Raw genomic sequence first — 24,534 nt, forward strand, 5'->3', positions numbered from 1 at the left:
GCTGTGGCTCAAGTGGTAGAGTGCTAGCCTTGAGCTGAAGAGCTGAGGGACAGCGCCCAGGCCCAGAGTTCAGGCCCCACAACCGGACCCCCAAAAAAAAACAAACCCAAAAAGAGAAAATAAGAATAAGGGCTTGTACAAGGAAAGCTCAGCTTTTCATGGTTGTTCAATATCGTTTAATAAAGAATCAATTATGCATGTAATACTATTGTGCCCTCAATTTTACTCTTATCTAAAATTTCTAAAATAATAGCTGTGGTTTTGCTATTCATCTTAGGGATTAAACTCAGGGCTTGGACATTGTCTTTGAGCTTTTTTTGCTCAAGGCTAGCACTCTACCACTTGATGTCACAGCTTCATTTCTGATTATAAGAGTCTCACAGGTAGCCAATTTCTGGTGATAAGAGTCTCACAGGTAGCCAAGTGGACGTCAATGGCTCATATTTGTAATCCAAGCTACTCAAGAGGCTGAGATGTGAAGATGGCATTTTAAAGCTGGCCCTGGCAGTGAAGCCCATGAGACTCTTTTTTTTTTTAAAGGAACCCATGAGACTCTTACCTCCAATTAACCTACAAAATAATGGAATTGGCACATAGCTCATAATGGTGGAGCACTATCCTTGAGCGGAGAAAGCTCAGGGACAGAGCCCAGGCCCTGAGTTCAAGCCCCAGGACCGACAAACAAAAAGAGGACTTTCCTTTCTGCCTATGATGGCTTTAAACTGTGATCATCAGATCTCAGCCTTTTACATAGTTAGGGTTACAGGAATGAGCCACCAGCACCCAGCTACAATCATAGTTTTAATAAACTCCTGTAATTCAGAAAGAAGAGATGTGTTCCTCAAAATCCTTGCTTGTTTGTTGTCAAAAAAATTACAGAAATCTTGGCCGGGCGCTGGTGGCTCACGCCTGTAATCCTAGCTACTCAGGAGGCTGAGATCTGAGGATCGAGGTTCAAAGCCAGCCCGGGCAGGAGGGACCGTGAGACTCCTATCTCCAATAAAACCACCAGAAAACCGGAAGTGGCGCTGTAGCTCAAGTGGTAGAGCGCTTGCCTTGAGCTGAAGATCTGAGGGCCAGCACCCAAGCCCAGAGTTCAAACCCCACGGCCGACCAAAAAAAAAAAAAATTACACAAATCTTTATGTTTATATATAGAACACAGAGTAGTATAGGCATCCTTAATCAAACTAAAATTATAAATTAGAATAACTCAGTAAACTACAATCTTTTAAATAAAAATTTCTGGCACATTGCAAAGTAAGAAGAGTTGCCTACATTTGGAAATCACAAACTGTCATCTGCCATAGCTAAAAATAGTGCTAACCCACATGCCTGACATGCAGCCGTCATGCTATTACATTTTTGCCTCAAACCAAATTCTTATTAAAGCTCTTCTTTGAATAGTCTGAATCTGGGTTTCAATTTTAGTCTTTCTGTGTAGGGGGAAAATGTTGAACTAGCTAGTCTAAAAAATACTGGAAAGACAAGGAATGGCTGACAGAATGATAACTTAATTCTGAGCAAACGAAAATAGTTAAGTTCTGTTATGCAAAGTCATGTGAAGAATGAAAAAAGGCAGACAAATAGGAAACAAACATATAAACACTAGAATATTAAATTTTCAGTTATTTTTCACAATCATGATCTTTGTTTTAGAAATTAGCTATTTTAATAAATAATTATGCATTTATTAGCAACTCTCAGGAATAGTGACTGGAATTCAGAGCTGATAATTTAAGCATTCATATCACAGATAGATGACAAGTGAAAGTCCAGAAAAAGGATCTGCGTAAGGCCGGTGCTTAGCTCTTTCCACAAAGACAGTAAGAGCAGCTTGAGTCTTATTCCTTCTAATTTACCACCAGTGTAACCTGAGCAGATCACTTAACCTACTTTCCCACGTGTTAAAAAAAAAATTACACCCATCTAAAAAGTTATTTGAAGCAGAAAAAAATTTCACCTATGGAAATGTTTGCCAAAAGGAATATAACAAATAAAGTCATGCAGGGAATTCAAATTTTAAATGCAATATTTAAAGGTAAGCCCTGGTTTTTGTTGTTTTTTTTTTTAAATCAGCTTGCCTTAATGATATTTTGTTGTGTTTTTTTTTTTAACCAGCTTGCCTTAATGGTATTGCTAACTTGGGTTCCAGCTGATAGGAACACTCTATTTACTACAAAGTATCTCAACCAAATACTTGGCAAAGCAACATCTCTCTTGCCTAGCTCTTCTTCCTGGAACTAGTTTTCAAAAGACACATATAGAATTTCAAGCCTGATCTCTCATCACTTAATCATTCCTTCATTACTTCTCACATTACAGTACTTTGATCAACCACCAAAAACAAGGAAAAAAACAAATCAAGGAAAACTTTATACTTGTCTTTTCTAATTATTTAGCAACCCATATTATCTCTAATCACAAGTCTGTATTTATCCCCTGTGTTTTGTTTTTTTTTTTTTTTTGTCGGTCGTGGGGTTTGAACTCTGGGCCTGGGCGCTGTCCCTCAGCTCTTCAGCTCAAGGCGAGCACTCTACCACTTGAGCTACACTTCCAGTTTTCTGGTGGTTTATTGGAGATAGGAGTCTCACGGTCTCTCCTGCCCGGGGTGGCTTTGAACCTCAGATCTCAGCCTCCTGAGTAGCTAGGTTTACAGGCGTGAGCCACCAGCGCCCAGCTCCCCTGTGTTTTATACATAAGAGGGAACAAGGTTAAATGAGATCAATAAATTCCAATAATAGAGATTCAATAATAAAGTAAGCCACATTCTGTAAATTATATTTCCCAGGAGCAATTTAATTGTCCTCCATACTGAAAACACATTAAAACTATAACTATGTAACTACATGATTATATAAGTTCTCTTACTACAGGACTTTTTTGAGAGGGCGTGGCAGGTGTCAGTCATGGGTCTTCAACTCAGCCAGGAGCTTTTGCTCAAAACTAGTGCTCTATCACCTTAACCCACAGCTCCACTTCCAGTTTTTGAGTGGTTAATTGGAGATAAGAATCTCATGGAGACTTTTCTGCACGGGCTGGCTTCAAACTATGATCCTTTGATCTCAAACTCCTGACTAGCTAAAATCACAAGCATGAACCACTGGTGCCTGGTTTATGTAACTTATTCAAATAACGTATACAACTTAAATAGTAAAACAGAATCCTCTCATTCAAGTTTTAAAAATGTTAAGAGTTATAAAGTAACATAAAGTAGCAGAGGAAAGCAAGTTATCATAAACAATACTATACAACCAACCTCACAAATCCAAACTTACATGCTTTTTAACTTCACCATCCAACCTCACTCATCACCTAAATACCTTACCACATAAAATACACAGATCAGATGGGCACTGGAAGGTGATGGTTCAAAGCCAGAGTAGGCAGGAGAATCTGTGAGATTCTTATCTCCAATTAACTACCAAAAAGCCAGAAGTGGATGAAGGGGTATAGTGCTAGCCCTGAGCAAAAAAGATTCAGGGACAGCACACCCAGGCCCTGAGTTCAAATCCCAGGACCAGCACCAAAAGGCAACACAAAACAAAAACAAATCAACTATAAAAATGGAAACTTCTCTAATAATGCAGATTTCATGAAGTTATAGTTTTGAGTGAAAATTGCTCCGAAAGACTGACAAAGTTCTCAAAGACTAAATGCCCTAGGAAAGCAAATGAAACTTTTCAACATTTTACATTATTATATACAATTCACTATGAAATACAACAGTAAAAGATGCCATTCTTTTTGTGACAAAAGTTATACTCCCAAAGTTAAAAAACTTGATGCATCCTCTATTTATTCTAAAACCTATACACAGCTATGATTATAAACTAAATTTCATTAAAAAAATAAATTTTCTTAATTCTTCATGTTTTAAGGTAAGTTCTAAATCATTCTCCCCTCACTATTTAGTAAGGAATTTGGATTCATTTAGTGGTATTTCTCCCCTAAAATTTTCACATAGAAAATACCTAAATATTACAGGAAAGTAAAAACAAGCTATTTGTTGTCTCCTGTGGATGATATTCATTTTAGTAAAATAGAAAATAGTAAGATTCAATTATCATCAATATGCCTCACTTATCATTAAAGTCACTAGTAAAGCTAGGTGCCAGGGTCTCAAGCCTATAATCCTAACTATTCAAGACACTGAGATTTGAGGATCAAGATTCTAAGTCAGCTCAAACACAAATTTTCAATTAATCAGCAAAAATAGAAAGAAAGGCCTAGCTGTAGTGGTAAGAGCTCCAGCAGAGTGAAAAAGTGAAACCACAAGGCCGAATTCAAGCTCCAGGACAGATGCACTGTACTCATAAACTGACCTGTTGATTGGTAACCCTTTGGTACAACTACTTTAAATTATAAAAGTCGAATTTAAAAGAAATTACTTAATATTTAGTTCATGTGGTTTTTCAATAGAGATCAGAGCAGAAAATAATCCTAATTTCCCATTTTTCTAAACCATATTAATTTTCCCTTCACAGGAAAATCTACACATTTAATATAATTCCAGGGAAAAATAATAAGTGGTATCTACATACTCAAAGTCAATATTCTCTTCACTTGAACAAATCTTAAAAATCTTAAATTGCAGAGGATTATTTCGGTGGAAATAATCAAGAGTGTAAAAAAGGGATATGTAGATCAAGGAACAGTTGTAATTCCTCATGTTTTTGAGCAAATTTGAAATTTTAGGAAGTCTGTAGTCTGAGGTGAAATTCCTAAATCTATTTCAGTACCAATTCTTGCAATGGTATCATTAATATTGGATAAGTTTTTGGTTATGTTTGTGTTACCTTCTAAAATAAATGCTATAGAAAGTAAAATTATAGAATGGTAATACAGTCATTGAAGAAAAACAGTAGCATTGTAGTATCTATCAGGTCTAAGAAGTTAAAGCCATAAAGCAGAATATATATACAGTTATATAATATATATACAGTTATATACATCAGCCTTTTTGAGAAGGCAGAGAAAACTAAAAATGTGATCTTAGAAAGTAAGTTAAATTTTAATATCCTTATCCAAATTCTAGCAACAGATGAGATCAACTGCATTAAAAAAAAAAGGAAACCTACGCACTGCTTAAGTATTCTTCCTATATTCAAACATGTAATCCAATCTTTGAAGACTAAAAGAAATTATACCCAGTCCAGGAAGTTCCCCCAAGGCTTAACCACATCTATCTTCTCCCATGGCTGCTGTAATTGACTACTACCTCTTTTACTGCAGAGAACCACACAAAAAGAAATATATTACGCCCAATAAGATGCTAGATTTAGACTGCATAGATATAACACCAAAACATGGGTCATTTTAGCTTCTGTATTTCAGCTTCTATTTTTCAATCTTTGGTTGTTCAAGCGCCAATACAAATCATAAAGCAGAAAGGGTCTCATGCCACCAGTTAGGTGGTCCTGAACAAATAACCTTTTCAGGTTTTTTGTTGTTATTGTTTCCTTATCTGTAAAATGCCTTGTCTGAGGATATAACCTAAAAATCATAAATTTATATAAGTTGCTAAAGTTACTTAATTTCTCCTTGAAGAAAGAAGGGAAGGAATCTCTTTTCTAACTTTTTGCCACATTTTCAAAAATGTACATGTTGAGTTAAAACCAGGAGTAAACCTGAACTCAGAAGTCTCAACTTCTCATTTTTTTCAGAAGCTGTGGAGAACCAACTAGAACTAGTGATAAACCTACCATTTCTGCCTTCAAGGAATTTACAGGCTAAAAAAGCCAACAAACATATAAATTGGTATATTAGAAGGCACACACTGAAAACCTAGTGATGGTACAACACAGATCACTCCTATCTGAGAAATCTGGGTCTTTAATAGAACTTGGGCAAAACAAAATGGGAAGATCATTTTAAGTAGAGAAGAAAACATGAACAAATGCAGTAGCAGGCATGCTTAGAGAACAAGTCCTTCAATGTGGCCAGACACTGGGTCTCGTGTGAGATGCTTTCATAATGGAGACTAGGTCACAGAATGCCTTTCAAAAGTCCAGGATAGGGCAGCATGAATTTCACTTTAAAAATAACTGAGGCTTTAGGAAGATTCGTTTTAATTTGGCTGTGACACTTGAGATTTAGGTGGGAAGATCACTTAGAAGTCCTGGCAAAAATCAGGAGTATCCAGTTTGGGGTAAATAAAAATGAAAACTTACTTCCAAGTACTTACCCTTCGAAGATTCTAAATCCTATGTTTTCCACATACATAGAAAACATGTGCACATCTGGATTTTTTTTTCTTTTCTTAATATAAACCTGTTCTCATAAAGTAATTTACTTAAACTGACAAAATAGCTACCTTGGAAATGGTTAAAAAGAAAAAAAAACACATTAGCAATACATAGATCCTGTTTTATCTTAGCTCTAGCTCCATGAAAGATACCCATTTGTTGCTCATAATAACAATTGGCACAATCTTTCTGGAGGGCAGTTTTGCAACATGCATCAGTGGCCTAATTAAACAGTATACCCTAAAAACATGGAAATAATCCTGGATTAGAACAAAGATTTGATTCAATTATATTCATTTTAGCATTGTCCTTGCAATACTTGAGGCACTTCCATATTTAACTATTAATACATATAATGATGTAAATACATACACGCTTTTAAAAATATACTCCCAATCACTTCCTGTGAATAGGTTTGCTCTTCTACATAGCTTCAAAATTTTCTACAACATATATATCTACTGCTACACTACTAAAGAAAAATCTACAAGAAATATGAATATCTGAACACTGGGCTTTTCAATTAAGTTCAGGATCAAAATCAAGAGTCTTTCTCCAAGTAACACTCAGAACTAGTTAATGTTAAAGTTTGTTTCTCATGTTTTAAGGCAAAATCATGCATTTTAAGTACCAAGACTTCTGCTTTTTTCTATCTGAGTATCTGTGTGGGCATGCACCTGTAGCTCACACTCAGCTTTGAAAGAAAGTGAAAGTAATTTACAAGCAACATTCAAGAATTCCCACAGAATCTCTACAAGGTAGAAGTCTCTATGTATGGTAGTCAAAAGCCAAACTGTCTTGAGGTATAATTATACTTCTGAACAGTATTCACCTACTTCATTTTGCATCTGATTCCCAATTCTCTACCATCAAACCTATCTTTTCTCTGAAGTTCAGAGATGTTCCCTACTGCCAAGTGCCCAAATCTTAAGGTAGCATGTTTCTATCTACCTTAACTCTTGTTTCTCCTGACACTAAAGCACTGTGATTGCCAATGTTTTACTGTGAGTGAAACTTCATGCTGTTCTTTGAGTCCCTCCCTTATCCTAGCTCTGCAAATCTATGCCAAATGTCCAGGATTTCACCCCTGGGTTTCTCAGATCAGACTTTCTTTTCACTCCTATTTCAGGTCAAGTTTTTAAAATATGACAACTACTGTCATCCTAAATGGCCTACCTCTCTTGATTCTCCAAGAGGTATCTTACACAACATCCAAAGCAGTTCCTATTTATTACTCTCTACTATAAAACTCCCAAAGGCTTGGGATAAAATTCCAACTTCTATTTTCTTCTACAATCTGGCCCCAAGTATCTACTCACAAACCAGAAAACCTCAAACCAAAACCCTACAAATCATACAAAAGAGGAAACTAAAGAATTTTAAAAGGGCAAGTTTCTTACTCTGTCCAAAATCAAAAGCAGAAGCTTCAAATCTTAGTGTTCTTCCCAATTTGCCTGGTTGTAAAATGAATAACATCAGATTATAAAATGTTTAATACCACACTGCCAGGCCCTACAGAATCTTATACTGTAGGTTAAAATGATAAGAATCTATATTTTTAAGATATACTAGGTGATTCTCATGCACAGAGAAATTTGAGAAAACCTGACCTAAATCATCTTCCAAAACTATACCATTTGATCATACCAATCTTTCTTTCGACTTTTGTCCTATTTTTCTGTTGTGTACAGAAAGTTCCACTCACTGACTTTGATTATCTTTTTTAGTGGTTACATCATTCTCCACCCCCAACCCTCACTCATCCCACCCCTGTATCTGTGATTGTTTTAATCCAAGTTTTGCATATAACCCTAATAATCAGATACTATGAAGATTTCAATTATTATATATAGGTATTCTGCTAACGAATGATAGAAAATATAAAGACTATACAAAAAGGAAAATTGTTAATACTGGTCTTCGACTGAAAGAGCAAGTATTTAATCAGCAAAAAATAAGTCACACACACACAACCTTTTCCTAAGTTATTGAAATCAAAGCATTTCACTTCTATTATACTTAGGGTTTAGGGGAAGAATGAAAAATAGGAGGGGAAATGAACCTATATATCCTTCTAGGTTTACATAAGACCCTATATTATGTTCCTTCTTTCATTGTCATATACTTTTCAAAAAAATGAAACATTTATTCCATGACAGCTTTTCGGTAACTTCCAAATTTAACTCTTACTTTTCAATCCAACATTGAAATTAGCTGCTGATAAAGAAAATACTAAAATATAACTGACTCAAAACAAAGGAGAAGGCTACAATGCTTTATAAGAAATGTACTCATTATCTTGCCCATGTAATTGTAGCCCCTCTGTACAGTAATTTTCACAATAAAAGAAAAAGAAAAAATATATAGCTGACTCAATCAGGAAAAAAAAGTTGGTTTTAGTCACCAATATGGCCAAAACAAGCAATAAAAAGTATTGAGCTATTCCATTTACATACAAAGTAAGGCTCCACAGAGTAAATCAAGAATAAATTTGGTTTTACATTTGATGCTGAAAACAATTTCTGTTAAAATATGGACTGTATCAGATCTTAATTTCTCCTTAAATATCCCTAATTCACTTTTAGCAAATAAAGAACTTAGCATGTTACTCAACAGCCTGACATTTAAATTCTTAATGTAAAACCTTAGAAACTGAAGAATGGGCCCTAATGTGACTTTTTTTTTGCTGTGTTTAAAGCCTGTATTTACATCACCTAACCAAAAATTAGTATATCAACTCATTTTTCACTTTGAACTCTAGTACCTAGAAGAATAAGAATTCTTCTCTTGCAATCACATAGGAAAAGAATTATAAAGGGGAAACGTCCAAAGCAGTAATTGTTTTCTGTCCTTTACACTGAATATAAGACCTCTCAAGGTTTCAACTCACCTTTTCTCTATATTGCTTTATCATATAATTGTTTTAAAGGGGCACTGTATAAATTACAGTGCTTTTGGAGACATTATCCTCATTCTGCTAACAATTGTGTTCTAAAAACTAAAAATATTTTAGAAGAATTTTAAAATGAGTATAGCCAGGAAAAGAAAGATAATAACAAAAATAACTCTTGCTTGTATGAAATATCTATTTGGGCTACTTAAAAATAGGTCTAATATTTTTAAGACAACTTATCCTAAATGTTCAGATATTAAGAACCACCTTCTCACTAAAAAATGGTATTTAACCATCTACATCTACATAATAAAACAGTTAAAAATATTCATTACAGTCAACCTTTGACCACTTCCAGGCTTAAATTCTTACACAATGATCCACAGAGCTTTGAAAGGATCTGAGCTTTCAAGGGGGTGGAAAAGGGATCAAGATCACTGATTGGTTATTAGAAGGACAAAGTATGTACATATTTGAATAATTTCAAGATATGTAATATAAAATTAAGAGGCAGTTGGTAATATTTTCAAGGCTCAAGTTAGACTACCAAAGAAGAAAAGCTTTTTATTGCACACGCAGCTATCTTGCTACCTACATATTTAGATAGAATTTCAACTACACTAAATAAGTCTTTAAAATAGTCACAGAAAATGTCATCATGGAAATCAAAGTAATATATATACTTATCACACCAAAATGACCAACAAATGCAATCTGTTAAATCTTAACTGTTTACAATATGCAAGGTTAGAAAATAAAACCTAAACGAGACTAAACCAAACACCAGTGAAAAAGAATAGCATCACATTTTCTAGCACACAACCAATTATAAAACCATATGAGATAGCTGTTTTAATCTTTTAGCCTTAAACCTTTCACGGTAACTTCGATCCAAAATACACCAAAACTGCAACACTAATCTGTAGAAATGCATTACTGGCTACATATAAAAATTCAAGAAAAACAGAAAGCAGATATACCCTTGTCCTTCCAGTTTTTCTTCTGACCGTCCATCTCTTGTCACGATCTGCCCTCCAGCTGCAATTATCAATTATGCATTCCAACAGAAAAACCGTGACTGCAAAAATCTAGTCCCTGAGACATGAAATAGCTGTTTCCTCAACCCAGGTCTGCAGTCTGCTCTGCTGCACAACTGCAGCAGGACTGAAGTCACCTGACTTGTCTTCTGGGTGTGGAGCAATCTGACGCAGTACCCTCTGTAACTAGGCTACTAATACTCAGGCATTAATGCCTTCCTTCTATCTAGTTATTGTTCTAGTCATTTGCTTGTTTCTCATACCAAATGGAGCTGCCTTTGTAAAGGCAGGGGCAAGCTAACAAAAACAGCTAAGAGGGTTGTTCTTTCAACAGAGCTACTGAATATACTGAAATGTATGTAGATCTATATGCAGTTCTCCGTGCCTTTCATTCTTCTCCTTTTGCTTTTCTTTGGAAGGATGTGCTGCAGGTTCCTTTTTTTTTTTTCACTTTCAACTGAAACTTTAATAGTTATCTACTAAGATAAAAATGGATTGATCCAAGAAGGGTAATAGTTTAAATTTCATGCTTGGGAAATGCTGAAATTCCTATTACTTTCTCTTAAGTTTATTAAGGCTTAAAACATTCAACATTTTACAGTATTGAGGGTATGAGCAATCAACATAAAGTTGTTTACTGAATATATATTACTTCAGTAGGAAATTCTCAATTTCAACCATCTAAACTTTCTAATCTTTTTTTCTCCTTTGCAATCATGGAAATGCAAACACAACCAAATATACTTAATTATTACTTGCCCCAGCTCAATCTTTCAATAAGTGTCAAATCAATACCATTTCAGACATTGTAAACATGTCCTTGACTTAGGGAGAAATCTTCATGTACTAATCCTACCTTTTGCCTTGCAAAAATGGCATAAAAGCAAATAAAAATTTTGATAAACATAAAAACTAATATACAGCATTTCTATAATTTTCTCAGTTGTACAAGTTGGCATTCATTCCAGTGCAGAATATCATGTCTTTAATAATATGCCACTTGCTGCTAACATCTGCTTAATCAGAAAAGATAAAGGAAACATTTTCCAAAGCTTGCCGTAAATCTTGAGCTGCAAAACCTTGAGAAATCCTAAACATAAGAAGTGAACTAATTGCAATGACTCATTTTTTCCCTATCTCTCTTCCTCTAATTTTAAATAAAGGAAAGCCCAGTTAACTCTTAAACTCAGTTTGAGTTAACATTTAACTTTAAAAATTATTCACTGATCCCTTGCATAATGTGATGATAATGCTGTTACCAAGATAAAACACGTGGCCTCTTTCTACAACAGTTTCAAATTCCACGGTATTTACTAAGTTCAACATACTTCCAATATAGTGCTTCCTAGTAACAAGTCCTTAAAAACTGAGTCAGGAGCTGGGAGTATAGGTCAGTGGTAGAATGCTAGACTAGCATGCTCAAGACTTTGGGCTCGAATCCCAGCATTGCCAAAATTAGTAAAGTGAGAGGAGAAAAACTTGGTCAATAAATCCTAGCATGAGACTGTAACCAAAAATCAGCAGTAAAACATTTCAAGTTAGAGACTACTACTCTAATAGAAGGGAGGGGAAAGATTTCTTGATAACATGAAAGCAATTAGCATTTATACTATTCACATCTTTAGTGGTACCTGATTTAGTTTAGGATGTTTTACAAACGTAGAGAGTCCTAAGAATCTACAATAATACATATTCACTCATTTGAACATTTAACATAATCTCCCCAGAGAGACTAAAAAGTCAAAATAGGAAGCTTTAAGTTCTAGAAGCATTTGAATCCTGTATAGTGATAACTAGTTCTACACAATTATTGTTTGGTTAGCTAAGCAGAATACTTAAATTTGAAAAAAACTGATGGACAGAATTTTTTCTTTTGTGGTTGGTCATGGGGCTTGAACTCAGGGCCTGGAGGCTGTCCCTAAGCTTTTTCACTCAAGGCTAGCATGCTATTGAGCCACAGCGCCACTTCCAGTTTTCTGGGGGTTAACTGCAGATGAATCTTACAGACTTTCCTGCCCAGGCTGGCTTTGAACTGCAATCCTCAGATCTCAGCCTCCCGAGTAGCTAGGATTACAGGTGTGAGCCACCGGGGCGCCCAGCAGACAGATAGGAGCTGATAGCTCCTATCAGCACCTTCCCAATCTTCAATACCCCTAGGGCCTTCTTCTCCCAAGCAGGACAAAGATCTTCCCAAATGTACTCCCAACTCCTTGCCACAGAAAGCTACGCTCTGTAATTACCTGTTCTCCATGACTCTCTTCTAACATACCAAACAAAAATGCTCATTTTCTTACTGTGCTTAGGTAAGTAGGAAGATTACATCAATTCTTACCAAATCATTTTCTTAATCTTCTTTCTATAACTCTCTCAGAAATGTCTTATTTGAGTGTATGTATTTTCTAAGCTTGTACCTAACTGGCAGAGAACTGTATTTTAGAATAGGCAGCACTAGGCAAGACATACATCAGTCTGTCCAGGTCTCCTAAGGTATTTTTTCTTTCCCATTTGTTTCCCACTTCCATGATGGAAGCTGGGAACACTCGGCTTTGCTTTGCTTTGTTTTCTTTACAATAGTTAGTGATACAAGGGATACAAGGGGGAAAGAAGTAGCCATACATATCGAAAGTGCTACTTTCTCAGTTAAAAACTGCTTGCATGCTGCTCTTGATAGCTGCAATAATAATTTCTACTTCTAGCGATAGATGGCAGGAGTCTTTATTAATACGAAACAATTATAGCTATACGAGTCTTATACGTTTTTCAAAATTCTGAGCTATACAGAGGTACAAAATTAAGCAATGTTTCATAACTGAGAGGTACTGAGCAATTTTTAAACCCTGCTGTAGTATGTTGTAATAGAATGCCCTCTATGGACTAAATTATAGCACAACATTACTGAAATAAATCTTTTTTAAAAAATAAAGACTTTACTTTAGAAAATTAATGACAATACAATTTAAAATAGCAAAACTTGAACATTTTTTAAGTCTAGATATGTTTTCGTATTAGTTGCTAAAATAAATGCTAAACTCCATAGAGAAAAAAATTAAAAGTGACCCTGGTCAATGAAAATATTGGCAGTACATTAAAAATCTAAATGCACAGATATTCCCAAAGATCCTAAAGCATCTTTAAATTCAAAACGTGGTCACTAGGCTTTCAATAAATCTAACTTTCAAGTTTTCATTAAAGTACACGGGTGTGAGGAGAAAAACCTTTATGATCATTTAAAATCTTAAATGACAGCTTGACTCTAGCATTTGTTCAACTGGGTAGAATCCATCTAAATTCAAATATGCTTATAAATTCATCTTAAAAGTTATCTGTAACATATCTATAGCACACTAAATTCTCTGCCCGACTGAATTTACTCCAGATAATCAATTGTAAGTAATCCACGGACTTGTTTCCCATCAACACTAGATGGCACCAACACCCAGCCTACAGCTGCCCAACTGACCGAGGACAACCAACCTAGCAAAAACTACTATGCATAATGTCCTGAGCTACCATAGTATGGCTGCCTGAAACTAAAGGGCTAAATGGGTCTGATGGAAATAGGAAAAACAACTTCACCAGCACAAAGACAAATTACCTCAAGCCAGAATCCAAAATAATTTTAAATAAAATAGGTCAGAATTTTAAAAATGAAATAGTAAATAATTAAAAAGGTAAAGACTTTCCTTTGTGAAAAGTGAAAATTCCACTAAAATGTAAAATAAAATGCTTTAGAAAATCAAGGGAGGGCTGAGAGGGTGGCTCAGTGAAGAGTGCTTGCTTTGCATGCATGAGGCCCTGGGTTCGATTCCTCAGCACCAGATAAGCAAAAAGAAAAAAGCCAGAAGTGGCACTGTGGCTCAAGTGGTAGAGCGCTAGCCTTGAGCTGAGAGCTGAGGGACAGTGCCCAGGCCCAGAGTTCAGGCCCCACGACCGGACCAAAAAAAAAAAAAAGAACAATAAGAAAAAAATAAACACCTACATTTAAAAATAGGCAAAAGATATGAATATGTAATTCACAAAATCAAAATACAAAATACCTAATAAATATATTGATTATATTCATATTCGATAACAATCAAAAAATCAAATCTATGCACATACCTTCTACCAAACTGGTGACAGTTTTGTTTAAAATACCAAATATAAAATGTTTGGAAAAACATTTAAGAAATAAAAAATTTTCAATTCTTAAAAAAGTTCATATTCATGTTTTTGTTTCCATTAGAAGATACTAAAGATATGCAAAAAATGTAAACGTACAGTGTCTAATAAACTACCATTATTTATAAACTAAATATTGGGATGTCTAAAGGTTCTAATTACAACAAACTGAATGCTTAAATTATATCCATACTAAGGACCACTAGGTATTTAAAAAAACAAAATCACATGGTAGATGGAAATGTTTACATTATTTAATATATTGCTACAAATATTTTAAAGTTTATACATGACATGAAGAATGATTCCAATTTAGTACAATATTCACTTCCATTACACTTGTAGAATAAATGCATAAATTGAAAACAAACTAGAATATATTCTAAAATATTTACATGACTATGTCTTTGCAATGTAATTATATATTTTTTTCATCTCAATGCTTTTCTGTCTTTCTCATGATGTACAATGAGCACATATTACTTCAGATTTCTTCAGGAACTATTACCCTGACTTCATGATGAGTAAGTCTTTGAGAGAGAACTCCTACAACTAAAATCACTGAAACATATACGGATTGTTACAACATTTACTCAAGTTGAGGAAAAAACTCAGGATTAAAACTCAGGTCTATAAAACTCTCAACAACAATTTACTTATTTAATAACATATTTCATTTATATCTATTCTTTATGGAACATATATATTTTTCAATCTCTTGGACCTATAAGGGGTTCTGAGATCCAATATAACATTGAATGTATCCTACTCCAATGTACTCTCTCAACTTAGACGCCAGAGTCCGTTTCAATCTACTCTCTTCCTATTACCTTCAGCTCCCTTGACTTACTGTCCTGCCACTAAGACTATACACTTCTATAATCCCAGCTACAGAAGAGAAGGTTTGAGAGGATCTCCGTTTGAGTCAAGCTAGGGAAAAAGTTGGGAAGATCCATATTTTGTTTTGTTTTGTTTTCTCCCTTGGGTGCCTGTGCTTGAGGCACACTTCCATCCCTGTTTTTCTATTTTTGAGACAGGGTCTTGCTTTCTGCCTACGCTGGCCTAGACTGCAATTCTATTCACACTTCCCACAATAGCTGGGATGACAGGTACATGTCACCACACCTAGCTATTAGCTAAGGCAGGGGTCTTACAAACTTTTTGCCTGGGCCTGCATTGAACTTTGATCTTTCAGATCTCTGTGTCCTGAATAGCTAGGATTACAGACAAGAGCTACTGATGCCCAGTAAATAGGATTACAGGAGTGGACTACCAGTCTTAAACTGGTTAGTGGGACACATCTGTTAACCCAGCTAAACAGGAGGCTGTATAACATAATTAAAGAAACGTCACTGGAGTCAGCTCAGGTTCTTAATAAAGCATGTGGAAGGTCCTGGGTTTGCATGCCTATGTACCTTCTTCTGCAAAAATTTTTGCTTGGAGGTACTAAACTTGGGGAGGTTACACTTACTACGCAGATACTGTATCACTTGAGCCCTGGTCCCTAGGCCTATAACTTCCTTTAGCTATTATTATTCTGTTTGTAGTGGTACTAGAGTTTGAAGTCAGGGCCTAAGCTTGTTAGACAGGCACTCTACAGCTGAGCCACATCTCCAGCCCTTTGCACTGGTTATTTTTGAGAAGATCTCACTTCTTGCCTGGATCATAATCTGCCTATTTTAGGCTTCTTGGTGTAGCTGTGATGACAGGAACACATCACCAACACCCAACGTCTTCTGTTGAGGTGAAATCTTGAAGACTTTTCTGTCTGATTAGCTTGGAACTGAGATCCTCCCAATCTCCGCCTCCCATGTATCTAAGATGGCAGGCTGGTGTCTCCACAGCCACCTATCCAAAGAGAGGAGGTGTCATGAACTTTGCTTCCTGGGTTGGCTCAAACTGTGATCCTTTTGGGATTAGATGTGTGAACTATGACATCACATCAAAATTTTGTTTAGAAAAAATTTAATCTAGATAGACCACCATTTATTCTTCACTGAACTCTTAAAACAATGACTTTGTTTTCCCCAGTCACACCTAGTCAACCCAAGTATGTTCCAGTTTATATTCTCGGCAACTTACCTAATACAGTGCTTTAAAGGATGAACATTAACCATCATATGCCTCGTCACAAAATCCCAGCAATATCAATAGCCATACTTTCCATGATTTTCACTACAAAGCGGTAAATGCTTCTTCTGTATGTCTAATACCTTCTGTTAAATACTGGAGCTCATTCCAATCCCTTTGGAATAAAGATCCCAACTCTTATCAGCTCCCAGAATCAGAGTTGTCCAAAAAAAATGTCTCCACTCCATTCTCTCTTCATATTTCCCCTTATGTTCTTAAGAGTTGTCTACATTTTGTATCCATTTGTTCCACTCTATTCACTCCTTGTCCCTAGTCTTGCGCACTACACCATTTGCTAACATAACATCTTCTCTCCTTTTTAACTAACTTCCTAACTGATCTGCCTGGTATGAGAGCACTAATCACTTCTAACTTGAAATCTTTTTCTCTTGGTTTTCCGGAGCAGGTATCTGTGACTAATTTCTCTCTCTATGTAGATAGCAAATTTACACACTGAACTAAGGGCTCTCTCAAGACTATCATATTTATAATATCCATAATTTTTAGACATCTTATTGGTACCTCAAAAATAACACTTAATCTGAATTTATCTTCTCTTCTTAAACCCACCTCATTTTTTCACATTCCCTATATCTCAGCTTCTCATACTACTAAATTCACACATGCACATGCTGGGCTCCCACAATTCCTGGAGCCATCTTTGGCTTTTCTCCTTATCTTACATGTTTATAACCATCAAAGAGGCAATCTCTGTTCTCAACTCATTACGTGAATGTCCAGAAACTCCTCTTCTTAGAATACAACAATTTTTAAATGATCTGGTGGTAATGACTGCTATTCATCTCCAATACTTAAGTATATTTGATAAATACAATGTAATTGCTACCCATCTTAGTAAAAAAATAAAAAAAGACATAGCTAAATTGGAAAACTAAATTTTAAAATGTGTGTAAATCACTTTATGCAAATAAGGTAAGCAGAAAATGTAGAATCAGAATCAAAACTTCTCAGAATGATAGCATCTATAATTTGCTAAAACCACCTTTTTCACTATCCTTAACTTTATGTCTCCCTGGAGGAACAATGTACTACATTGAAATAGTAAAAACATGCTACGAAATGTTCATCTTTTACAAATCAAATATAAAATTATTTCTACAATAAAAACAAGCAATCATTTTGTTTCTATATCTCTTGCTCTTCATGTTACTTGAGGAAACACTAAAGGGGGAAAAGCCAATTATGATTTTTAAAGAATGTCTGGTTCCATGGTGCAATATAAAAGTGACTAAAGAGCAACTGGAAAAGTTAAGAGCAATAGTAAGTGGTGAGTTCAAGGAGTAGAAAAAAAATAACTGAGAAAATGGAAAAGAATTCTAATCAGTGTGGCATATTAGATACTATCAATACACTATAGGAAACAGAATGTAGTGGGTGTTCCAGGGTCAGTCAAAAAGTGGCATGAAAGCATGAAACAGAGTATGGGTTGATTACCTGAAGTTTTACTCAGCTCTGATGAAAATATAGAAGATGGTGATCTGTTCTCTTTTTCTGTGTCAGGAGGAAGTTTTTTCTCAGCTTCTTTTGCAAGAACTTTGGGTTTAACTATACTGCCTATCTCTGTTTGAGTTGCCAAAGCAGAAACATCTGGAGGCAGTAGGGGTTCTTTTGATACATCAGACCTATCTTTGGAGAACTCATCTGAGATATGAACTTTATCTTCATCTTTCTGGGGTATGTTCTTGAAAGAAAGGTCACGGGGCAATTCTGTGCAGGGCATTGACCCAGCTCCATCCTGGACGCTGGCAATTTCACTTTTGTGGGATACTTCTAGGTCACTGTATTCCCTGACTACTTTAGGAGAGGAATCAGTTTTGGAACTAACAAATGTAGGGAATTCATCTATAATTTCAATTGGAGAGGAATCTGAAAATGTTTCACTTTCTCTTAATTTTTCTTCCTGAGAAGTAAATAAGTCATCACTTGAATAAACTGCAGTATTGAGCTCTTCCATCTGTAAAGGAATTTTCCCCTTTTGGTTTAATGGGGAAACTTCATTAAGAGATAGAGCATCTTTTATGGTATGGAAATTGGACTGAAAAGACTCCAGATATGGCTTTCCCCCCTCAGATAGTGAAGCACTGAGGTTTTCTGTTTTTCCACTTTCCGTTATTGATTCAGATGAAGCTTCAGTGAAGTTTTCTTTCATGAGCATCACAGCCTCCTCAACTTTTTGAGGAACTTCGGGAATTGAGTCATCACTAAATAAATCAACTGGTTCAGAATCAGGTGAGGAATCCTCCATTAGGTCAGAATGCTCAGGCACTGGCTTTTCAACATTTGCCGTGTCTGAGTAAGCAGAGAAAGCTGGACTTGGTTCAGTGGAAAGCTTTGTTTCTTTAATTAAATCACATGCAATAGATATGTAAGGAGCTTCTGTCTCCTGAACAGCTGCATTCATTTCAGGCTGTTTAATTTCTTCCTTTATTCCCGAAACTTTTTTTTGTGGTACATGTATCGCTTCTTCATAGGGTGGAGGATTTTCAGGCTCAAGCTTTGTACTGTCATAATTAACTGAAGGCGGAGCTTCTAATGGTGATGAACTGGACTGTACCACAGAAGCCCCAGCACTAGGAAGTAGAGAATTTAATGGTGCTTCCATAACAATGTCAGGCAAAACGGGTGAAGGAGTTGCTTCAGATTCTTCAAATGATGGGCAAAGCTGTGCTACAGGGTAGAGTGACTCCTGACCGGTTTCGGATGTTTGCACCAAGTCCATTTTTGTTTCATACACAGTCTTTGTACCTGTGGCTTCATTTAACTCACTTTCACATGCTTCCTGTACTAAATCTGGTGTTAGACCTTCAGGCATGTTTGCCACTACTGCCTCGGTCATCTTTGACAAATTATCTGTTGTGACATAATCTGTCTCATAATCCTGAATGGACACAAGGAAAGGGTTTGATGTTTTGACACTAGTTGTCTTCTCTGTTACAGTTAGAGCCTTCTTTTCTTCTATTTTTTTTTCATCAGTCTTATTTTCTGAAGTATGATCTTCTAACAGAGGGAAAATGTTTGATGCGATGCTCTCAGTAGCAGGGCTAAAGGGCGCACAGGTAAGATACGCTCTTGAGCCACCTTTCACACCTTCCGGTGTACTTGGAAAAGAAGCATCATCATTACTACTTTCACTATCTTTTTCAGGACTTCCTTCCTCAAGGCTATCTGCCAAGCCTTTCTCATCCTCTTTACTTTCCAATTTGCTTTCTACATTCACTTTAGCAGCCAAAACATCACTATCTCCCTTGAAAGTATCTTTCACTCCCCAAACTCGCTCAAATGGTTTGAAGTCTGCATATTCCTCCCTTATGGGTGATTCTACTGCAACTCCCGCTTCATTAAAACTGTCCTTTGTTTTTTCTGGATATGTAACTTTGTCTTCTTTAACCAATTTAGGAGGAGTTATAGGTGATTCTTGTTGATCATGAAGGATATTGCTACTAACCAAATCTTCTTCATCTTTTCTCTTGACAATTATTTCTTCCCTAGAGTTTTCTACTAGTACAGCAGACTCTGCTTTTGGAGCACCACTGAATGGTGATCCCATTTCTGAGTATTCTAACTCTGAAAATTGAGCTAAATCTCTATCTACAAATGGATTTTTTGCCTTGTCTGAGAACTCTTTAGACGCTTCATTTAAAGTTTCTTGAAGTGTTCCTTCTGTGGGTGATACTGCTGGTAAATTACCAAGGTATTCACGTTCTTTAAAAGAATCAGCTGAGAAAGGAGATAGAGAAGGAAGAGAAGCAGCAGTTTCAAGCAGGACAGATGGGAAATCCTCTTGACCAGCCGAAACAGTGTTACCTGGCTGCTCCTTCAAGTCCATAATTTTTTCTGTGGCCATGGACAGAAAGGAAAGTTAGAGAATGCCAGTGTTCTCAGAGTTAATGCAAGTTTTTATGACAGACTCATATAATAGTGTTAGTAAAGGCTTACTCTTAACTAAAATGAAGTGTTAATAGCATTTAATTAGTAAGTACAAGTAGGCTTGGATCTTACTGAAAATGCTGAACTATTGTCTATAAAGATGTGCATGACTATTGTATAGTGACTATAGTTAATAATGTATCATGTATTTCAATATCACCAAGAAAGATTTTAAATAGAAATAAGAAGCACCTGAGGTTTGGATATGCTAATTAATTAGTCTGCTTTGATCATTCCACGTATACTGGAACATAAATTATGTTCTTTAAATAATACAATATTTGTCGATTTTAAAAAAGAAATCTGAGAAAAAAATCTCAAGGTTATTCATTTGTAAGAGTTACTTTGAAACAGTTTTATAAGAGAATATTTGAGAGTTTGACAATATAGAAAAATGATCCTATTAATTTACATTAAAAAATATCCTCTGGCATAAGATAGTTCAAACTAAGAAAGCAAATTGTCAATGTATAAACATATTGTCAATGTGTAAATATAAACCAAGAACCCAAGTTCTCTTACATAGTTCAATGATTAGTCAAGCTCTGCTCATTTCCCATATAAATGTGAATTTCCACTTTTTCAGTAGATACTAATGATACTAATGGAATGATACTAATTTTCAGTATATCCAAACTACTCTGTATAGAGTTAACACAACTAGAGCAAAAAGTTAGAATACACAGAAGATAAAGGCTGGCAGAGAGAACTTGCCTGCAGAGGAGTGTATCACAGGCTCAGATGCAGCAGGAAGAGCAAAAAGGGTCTCATCTGAAAAACAAATAGAATACAAACTCAGCAGAAATAAAGACAGGTTGGAGGAGAACTAAAGGTAAGAGGAGCAAGCCAGGATCTAGATTCTAATGAGTTAACCAAAAACTTTTATCTACAGAGACAAAGCCAAGAGAGAAAGAGAGAAATAGCAGTACCATTAAATTCAATTAACCATCATATATATTAAAGTTAACTAAATGCTAGACATAAAACCTATCATTTTTCAAGAGACAATCTAACGTGTTTATACAGTTTAACTTCATGAACCAAAGCAGCTGTAGGACTGTGTTCTCAACATACTGCATACAAGGCTTTTTACTTACATATTAATGTGAAGATAAATTGTTTTGTCCTATTTAAGCCAAGATTTAGATGAATGGGTAAAACTAGGACCTTCTTTTGTTTAAACTTTCATTATGCAAATAATTTTGAAGTATAATCTCAGAATTATCCATTTTCTTTACATTCTAGGTTGCCTATCTTGAAAGAAAAATATTGTTAAGTTGTCACACTTATGCTGACTTATCTCTTTAAAGAATATAGATACTTCTCATCTGTTTTAAAATGTACATTGGTTAAGGACTACTTGTTATTCTAAATAAAAAGACTGTTCTTTACAAAATAGCAAATCACTTTACAAAATAGTGAATCATTAATTCTGAGACTAGTGTCCGTGGAAAGTGAAGTACAAAATTCTATTACTTTTATAATCAGATAAAAAGAAAAACTACATTTAAAATTAAGCCAAAAATTTAAAGTACTTAAGATGTACCTTTATTTCTGCACAGTACTAAAGTCTCTCCTATAGGAAAATGTGTTCCTAGCATTGTGCCAAGTTTTTAAGTTGGTATGTTAATATCCATTAAATTTCAAATAGAAAACAAAACCTTCATTGTATGAAGTAGGATTTGATCCAGAATTAGTAACAAAATAAGTAATTTCTAAAAGTTCTTAGAAAAAAAATCCAGGAAAGGTCACTACTATTTGGGTATTCAAGAACAGGGTGGCTGTCAGTAATCACAGGTTCAAATTCCTTTGTCTCATGTACAATTGTATAAGTCTAAGTAAATTATTATACTTAGCCCTTTAGAGCTCATTTCATATGTAAAATAAGTATATAGTACCTATCTCAAAATGTGAGGGCTGAAAAAAGGAAAAACAAAACAAAACAAAAAAACAACATGCTCTGAGTCACAGAATTAGGTCAGGGGGCCAGGAATCAAGCCAATGTAATTCTCCAAGTCCTTGTGCTTGACCTTTGCATTTGTGCTCATAAATACAACTTATCAGCTCCCTCAAATTTATCCTCCAGAAACAAGATTAAAAAAAAAAAACCACTGGTAACAGCAAATACTTCATAATTATCCAAAACAATTGGACTGATTAATCATTTCTATTAAAACAATGTAATAACATATTAGAGACATCAATGGGGGCTAGACCCTGGGGACGGACCACACTATAAGCTGGATCCATTTATTTCAGCTGTCTTTCAAGCTCCCAAACCACCTTATAAAGGAGATACTCTTGGTGCCCCCAGTTCACAGATGAGGAAACAAAGGCACAGCTTAAGAAAGCTAAGTAATTTCTCCAGTTGCAAAACTGAATGTAATGGAGCTAAGATCCGAATTCAGAAATTATAAATCCATGTCCTTTTTAATTTACTGGGAAGGTGGCTCGGTGGTAGAGTTTTTGACTTGTATAAAGGTGATGTAGGGAGGTGTTACAGCCCTAAGTCAGATAGAGTCCATTTGTATTTTGGCCAATGTCACCCCTTCCCTTGCTCTCCCAGTTTTTCCCTTCTGTCTCCACCCACAAGTTGTATAGTTCATTTGCAAGAGTGTCCAGTGAGTGCCATTGCTGCATTTGTTCATCCTTACCACGTCCTTTTCTTTAACCACTATGAAATACTTCATTTCCTGAACTTTATGTAAAGTTAGAAGTTTGGGGGGGTTTTTATTGTGAAAATACCACACAGAAGGTTTACAATTAATTACATGGGCAAGGTAATAATTTAGAAGTTTTAAATGACTAATAAACAAAATTAAGGATGTTAAAAAATAACAAAGAGGGGCTGGGAAGGTGGCTCAGTGGTAGAGCACTTGCCTTGCATGCCTGAGGCCCTGGGTTCGATTCCTCAGCACCACATAAGCAAAAAGAAAAAAGCTGGAAGTGGTGCTGTGTCTTAAGTGGTAGAGCGCTAGCCTTGAGCTGAAGAGCAGAGGGACAGCACCCAGGCCCAGAGTTCAGGCCCCACAACTGGACCCAAAAAATATAATAATAACAAAGAAAGGAAAGAAGGTGAGGGGAAAAGGAAATTGGAGAGGGGGAGGAGAGAGGAGAGAAAGGAAAGAGAGAGAGGGGAAGAGAGGGAGAGGGGAAGAGAGGGAAGGGACAGATAAGAAAGGGAAATGAAAGGCCGTGATATGAAGGCTGGGCTACCTGAGCTTAAAAGTTCACAAGAATGTATCTCAACCATGGCTAGGGGCACTGGCACACACGTGTCATTCCAAGCTAAGGGAGAAGCACAATGGCTGGGCACAGTGGCATGTACATCTGTCATTCCTACAACAAAGGGAAGCACAGTATGAGGATCACAGTCTAGGCCATCCCAGACATAAATCAAGGAAATTACCAATGTAAAAAGAGACTGGTTCAAGTGGCATAGTACCCCTGCTTAGTAAGTGCAAGGTGCTCAAACCCCAACAATATTATTATAAATGTTATTTCTTAAGAGAAGATTGGTGCTGAGAATGTGGCTCAGTGGTAGAGTGCTTGCCTTGTGTGCATGAGGCCCTGGGTTCGATTCCTCAGCACCACACAGGCAGAAAAAGCCAGAAGTGGTGCTGTGATTCAAGTGGTAGAGTGCTAGCCTTGAACTTCAGAGCTAAGGGATAGCGCCCAGGCTCAGAGTTCAGGCCCCAAGACCGGAAAAAAAATAGGAGAGAGAGAAGACTACTCTGTAAAGCAAAAGATACTCTAAGCCAAATTTCAGCAAATTATACCTAATGAACTTAAGTTATTCAGCAATTCCCACTCATACATGTATGTCTACAACTACTTTGTCACAATAAGGTTAGAGATAAATTAAGCTAGAGATTATATGGTTCACAAGCCTAAAATATTTTGTGTAAGAAATACTTAAGAAAATTTCTGTTGACCCTTGCTCTCAACCTACTCTAACTTTAAAAATCAAAATTTGAAAACAATCAGGATGATTTTCCAGCAAATTGTGTTCCAAGACAAAATTAACAGTACCATATTTATCATACACAGTATAAAATAAAAAATGACTAGACATGTAAAGAAGCATAAAGATATGGCTATAAACAGAAAAAGTATCC

General features: G+C 35.8%; 1 protein-coding gene across 2 annotated transcripts in view; it reads right to left on the reverse strand.

The window, feature by feature from the left end:
- The window catches only part of Rtn4 (reticulon 4), a 57,228-nt gene that overhangs the window by 17,736 nt on the left and 14,958 nt on the right, over nucleotides 1–24,534 (reverse strand). The window contains exon 2 of one of the 2 annotated variants that reach the window (XM_013017980.1): nucleotides 17,924–20,065. In XM_013017980.1, coding sequence (XP_012873434.1) covers nucleotides 17,924–20,065 — 2,142 coding nt within the window. Of the gene's footprint in view, nucleotides 1–10,120; nucleotides 10,386–17,923; nucleotides 20,066–24,534 lie in introns of those variants that run through there. The other variant, XM_013017981.1, reaches the window with a different exon arrangement.

This window comes from Dipodomys ordii, unplaced genomic scaffold (assembly GCF_000151885.1).
Source record: "Dipodomys ordii isolate 6190 unplaced genomic scaffold, Dord_2.0 Scaffold37, whole genome shotgun sequence".
Classification (NCBI taxonomy): domain Eukaryota; kingdom Metazoa; phylum Chordata; class Mammalia; order Rodentia; family Heteromyidae; genus Dipodomys; species Dipodomys ordii.